The 6,000-nt window shown below is 45.3% G+C and overlaps 1 protein-coding gene across 1 annotated transcript in view; it reads right to left on the bottom strand.

The window, feature by feature from the left end:
* The window catches only part of LOC139159248 (uncharacterized), a 57,293-nt gene extending 51,681 nt beyond the window's left edge, over positions 1-5,612 (bottom strand). Inside the window, 4 exon segments of the mRNA XM_070736591.1 lie at positions 968-1,020; positions 1,915-2,029; positions 2,293-2,896; positions 5,529-5,612. Coding sequence (XP_070592692.1) covers positions 968-1,020; positions 1,915-2,029; positions 2,293-2,694 — 570 coding nt within the window. The 5' untranslated portion in view covers positions 2,695-2,896; positions 5,529-5,612.
* Positions 5,613-6,000: the final 388 nt, after the last annotated feature.

Below are 6,000 nucleotides of genomic sequence, written 5' to 3' on the forward strand. Positions count from 1 at the left end.
CATTGAACTATCCAGGGATTAAGTCCAATCTTCACTAATTTATCTATCAGCTCTTTATGTGGAACCGTATCAAAGGCTTTACTGAAGTCCAGGTAGGCAATATCCACGGCACCACCTTCATCCAACACCTTTGTGACATAGTCAAAGAAATCAATGAGATTAGTCTGACGTGATTTGCCTTCAGTAAAGCCATGCTGATTTGGGTCCAATAAGTTATTGTTTTTTAGGTGCTGATTTATCCTCTTTTTGAGTAGAGTCTCCATCTATACCACGGTTTTTCAAAAATATTAATTAAAAAATACTTTGCGGTTCCCCCCCCTCCCCATACCACGGTTTTTCCTGCCCAATGACATCATATCTCATTGCCAAACTTTCATCTGCCTTTAAAAAACATTTTTTAAAATAAACTTTAATAAATAAACATGGTGAGTAATAATCTAAATGGTTGCTAGGGGAATGGGAAATTGTAATTTAGGGGTTTAAAGTGTTAAGGGAAGGCTTGGGATACTGTTCTTAGACAAAAATAGTGTATTTACTTTCGCATCTCTACTTCGCGGAAATTCGACTTTTGCGGGCGGTCTCGGAATGCATCCCCCGCGAAAATCGAGGGAACACTGTACTCCAAATGTGGTCTCACCATTGATTTGTACAGAGGCAATACAGCACTTGCCGACCTATTATCGATACCCTTCCAAGTCATGCCAAGCATGGAATTTTCTTTTTTTTAACTGCTGCTGCGCACTGGGTTGACATCTTCATTGAGCTGTCCACCAAAACCCCAAGATCCCTTTCTTGGGTTGACTCAGAAAGCTTGGTCCCCATCAGTTGGGAGGTATAATCGGGGTTCTTTGCCCCGATGTGCATAACTTTGCACTTGTTTAGGTTAAAATGCATTTGCCACTTCGTTGCCCACTCACTCAATTTCGAGAGATCTTTCTGGAGACCTTTACAATATTTCTCCTCTTACCTGAGGCAGAAATCCAGCCACTCTTTCAGCTCTATCACAAAGAGAAGATTGTTCTAAACATAATGAGAGAGAGAGAGAGATTCTACTCAGGGTAAACAAAACTATCAGATGGATGGATGTCAGAATTTCATATCCCATGGAAAGAGCTCCTTTTATTTTATTTATTTATTTATTTATTAGATTTGTATGCCGCCCTGAGGAAGCTAACAACAATGAAAAGACGATGTAAACAAATCTAATATTAAAAATAATCTAAAAAACCCCAATTTAAAGAACCACTCATACATACAAGCATACCATGTATAAATTCTATAAGCCTAGGGGGAGGTGAAATTTCAATTCCCCCATGCCTGACGACAGAGGTGGGTCTTAAGGAGCTTGCGAAAGGCAAGGAGGGTGGGGGCAACTCTGATATCTGGGGGGAGCTGGTTCCAGAGGGTCGGGGCCACCACAGAGAAGGCTCTTCCCCTGGGTCCTGCCAAATGACATTGCTTAGTCGACGGGACCCGGAGAAGGCTAACTCTGTGGGACCTAACTGGGCACTGGGATTCGTGCGGCAGAAGGCGGTCCCTGAGATAATCTGGTCCAGTGCCACGAAGGGCTTTATAGGTCATAACCAACATTTGAATTGTGACCGGAAATTGATCGGCAACCAATGCAGACTGCGGAGTGTTGGTGTGACATGGGCATACCTAGGGAAGCCCATGATTGCTCTCGCAGCTGCATTCTGCACGATCTGAAGTTTCCGAACACTTTTCAAAGGTAGCCCCATGTCGAGAGTGCTACAGTAGTCGAGCCTCGAGGTGATGGGGGCATGAGTGACTGTGAGAAGTGAGTCCCAGTCCAGATAGGGCTGCAACTGGTGCACCAGGCGAACCTGGGCAAACGCCCCCCTCGCCACAGCTGAAAGATGGTTCTCTAATGTGAGCTGTGGATCGAGCTTTTACCTGGCGAGATGTCCTGACTTTGACCCTCCTGGAAGCTTTTCCTGAATAGCAGCTCTCGAGAAGATTTCAGTGAATCTTTCCACCCCTGGGGATACTCAGTCATAGCCTGCAAGGACTTGTGGAGAAGATGTGGAACAAGAAAGAAAGGAAGAATAGAGAGAGAGAGAATTATCAATACTGAACACTTAGCCCAGCAGACACCAAAGTCCATCAGTTAAGCTAGAAAGCCAGAATAGAAAAATTGGCCCAAATTCATCCTCTGGAAGAAGAACAGAACAAGAAATCCTAGCAGCTCATAATCCCAGAAAGTTCTGCCAGAGACGTTGACAGATTCAGAAACATTCTCTGTAGAACTGCCAAGATTACATTCTCACACACCTGTATTTTCTCAGACTCCTGGGTCAGCAAGAAGCCTTCGGCCAGTGACAACGCCTGGGAACTGGTCTCCGCTCCACACTCCCGCACCCATTTCTCCATCTCTGAAGGAAGGACAGCCAAGAATTGCTCCAGGAGCACCAGGTCCAGCATCTGAGCCTTGGTGTGTCTTTCCGGCTGCAGCCACTGACGGCAAAGGCGGTGAAGCTGAGTGCAAACATCTCGGGGACGACTCCCCTCCCGGAACTGCACTTTTGTGAAGTGACAACATTGGACCTCTGAACTGCTGTCTTCCTCTTCTTGGCTCTTCTGCCCAGGACTTGTCTCATTCTTCTTACAACTCCCAGGCTGAGCAGCTGGACGGCCTTTTCCAACATCTGCATCTGCTATGCTTTGTCCCTCCATCTTCTCTCTGGTCTCTAATCCAGCACCAAAATGGACCCATGCATCTCCACAGGTCTTCCTAAATACAAGAGGTCTGGCCGAACTTCCTAACACAATTCAGCCCTCTTCCTTCACAAGATACTTCGGTCTCCAGAGGAACGGAGATGGGCGACATACAAGTCCAATTAATAAATAAACCAGAAGGGATCTCCAGCTTACAGAACTGAAATGGAAAACATAAGGGTGTCCATGAGGATGGCAAATTTGGATACTGAGCATCCTCAATAAATAAACAAACAAAAAACAAATAAAGAAATTTGTTGTGGTTAGCTCTGGCCCAGCTCCTGCCCCAAGGACTGTGGATGTGGGGGAGACATCCACATGCTGCAGGCCTGTTTTGCCCCTGGTGGAATCTGCTGATGAAGGCTCCTCTGACCAAGAAGACATGAGTGACAGGGAGGAGGAGAGTGTGGCAGACAGCTCAGAAGGAGATCAATTCTCTAGCTCCTCTTTGGATTCAGAACAAGAGTTAATGGTACAGCCACGCATGCGTAGAGCGATGCATAGGCAACAACAACTGAGAGATTATTTTCAAAGAAAATGAGGCCACCTGTGATTGGGTGGGGCTGTGGTAATTAATGAGGCTGCTATAAATAGCAGCCTGTAGGTGTGGCCATTGTGGAGGATTATCTGATTGTTGTGTTTCATGCCTACTTTGCTGACTTTGACCTTTTGTGTGCTGATTTTTCCCCGCTTTGAAACTAAACCAGAGCAAAGTGTGTTTCACTTTGTGAAAGAAGAAGGACTGTGAATTGCCTCACAGCTGCAAGCTAAGTATCACAGAACTGATAAGGGACTTGTACAAATTACCAATTTGTTTGGAGAGGAGGGCTCTTTGCTATACCAAAAGAGGGCTTGGTTTAAGTGAATTTTCATTATAAAGAACATTGTTTTGAATTTTCAAACGTGTGTGTGTCTGAAATTTGTACCTGTGAATTTTTGGGAGGAGTCTACCAGAGAGCCCGACAGAACAGAAATTATTATGGACCTACAAAGTTCTGCAAAGGGTTTTTTGGAGGTGGGGATTGGAAGGGGTCTTATTAAATATACTTATTTTGTTTGGTGAAATGTTGCTAGCAATCCTCTGCCTCAACGTCCATGAAGGAATCAAAATATTGGATAACACCCTAAATGGCTCAGGGTCAGACTATTTACGGGACCGCCTCATACCTCATAGGGTCCACAGGGTTGGCCTTCTCCGGGTCCCATCTGACAAACAATGTCGGCTGGCGGGGCCGCAAGGAAGAGACTTCTCTGTGGCAGCTCCAACCCTTTGGAATCAACTGCCTTCAGAGCTCTGTACCATCCCCTCCCTGCTAGTCTTCCGGAAAGCCCGGGTTTAGGAATGACTGAGTGTATGCATGTATTTTATATTACTTGTTGTTTTCTCTTGTCTTATTTTTACACTGTTTTAGGAATTGTGATTATTGTTAGCCACCCAGTCCTGTTGGAATGGGGCAGTCTATAAATTTAAATAATAAAATAAGTAAATAATAAAAATAATAAATACATTTAAAATAGCATTCAGAATAGAATAGAATGCTTTAATGGCCAACTGTGATTGGACACACAAGGAATTTATCTTTGGGTTTCTGTTTCCTAATTACTTATATCAAATTGTTTCTGTTGCTGCCTACAACCCTTTGCTCAATCCAAATTATGCCTCCAGTCACCAAAAAAACCCCAACCCCATACCAGAAGCCAGAATTAAGAAGCCACCATCCAATGCACTGCCATTCTTCCATATGCCATTCGTCCTTGGAGAAGGGCGGCATACAAATCTAATAATAACAACAACAACAACAACAACAACAACAATAATAATAATAATAATAATGATGATGATGATGATGATGTATTGTAATAATAATAATAATTTATTAGATTTGTATGCCGCCCTTATTATTATTATTATTATTATTATTATTATTATTATTATTATTATTATTATTATTATTATGTCAATACAACACAGCAAACGAGATCACTATGCTGGATTTCGTATTTCATCACCAGTTGGGTGCTTCCCAAGCACCTAGGACTGCGTGATGTAGTGGTGAATTACGGTATCCTTGCGGATCGCAGTAAAGCAGCCTTTTGCAATTGACAGATGGATATTTTGTCAATTCCGATGAGATCACCACTGGGACCACTTTCACTGGCTGCTTATTATTATTATTATTATTATTATTATTATTATTATTATTATTATTATTATTATTATTATTATTACAGGTTCCTTGTTTGCCTGGTGGGAAAGGCGGGAAAAGAGGAAACCGAGTTCCAGTTCTTACAGGTCTCGCATTCAGACGTAACTGCAGCCTTGCTTTCAAAGCCAACCGGAGGAATTTTGGCCGGTCGCTTCTCTGGGTCCAGGAAAGGGGAGGCGAGGGAAACCCCTTCCGAAAAAGGGGCCCAAGAAATGTGCAGGGAATTGTCCAGGAATCCAGACATGCTGTGTGTTTTGGAAAGGCAAACGCTCCCTCCCCCCGCATGCAGAGCTTTGCCGGAGGAAACGGGCGGATCCACTCTTTCTGGCGAACGATTTTCTTCCTGGAGAAAACGCGGCAGGTGCGGAGCTGCCCTGCGCGTCCCTTTCTTTCTCCCACGGGGTGGCAGTGGAATATGGGACCTCGAACTCCCGCCCCCCTCCGCTACCTGGACCTTGATGAAGCTACGGATGCTCTAGGCTCGCATCTAGCGTCCGAGAAAAGACACACACACACACACACACACACACACTGAGTCAAGCCTGGATCTCCCCCCCCCCCCACCTCCGTGAGAGAATTCCTCACCGCCTCTCGGCCTCCTGGCTCAACCGAAGGTTCACAGCGGGGGGGAGCCGTAGAAAAAGCAGAAAGTTTTAAGTCGGCGAAAGAGCCGGGCGCATGCTCTGTTCCTTCCGGAAGGGGACTGTCCATCCCTTCCAAGCGCTGACGAGGGAGACCCCTGGTGGACTCTTTACGCTATGGCAGGGGATCCTGCAAAGGCGCGGAAGGCCAGAGCAGGTTCCACGGGGGCCACGGGTGATGGGCGTGGATTGGAAGGAGAGGGTCTCTCCAAAGCCTTGCCTTTCCAAATAAGTCGCCGTCCTTTGTGCAGTTTGAGAAGTTCCTCTTATTAATGTCTGGGAACTGTGTGTGATTTGTGAACATTGAGGAATTTGCTCAGAAATGGGCAAAATCCGTAGTTGGTGCACCTCAACGAAGACCTCCTCCTCCCACCTCCTCCTGTGTTCAAGGGGATTCAGGCAGGCTATGCATGGGG

This window comes from Erythrolamprus reginae, chromosome 2, assembly GCF_031021105.1.
Source record: "Erythrolamprus reginae isolate rEryReg1 chromosome 2, rEryReg1.hap1, whole genome shotgun sequence".
Lineage (NCBI taxonomy): Eukaryota > Metazoa > Chordata > Lepidosauria > Squamata > Dipsadidae > Erythrolamprus > Erythrolamprus reginae.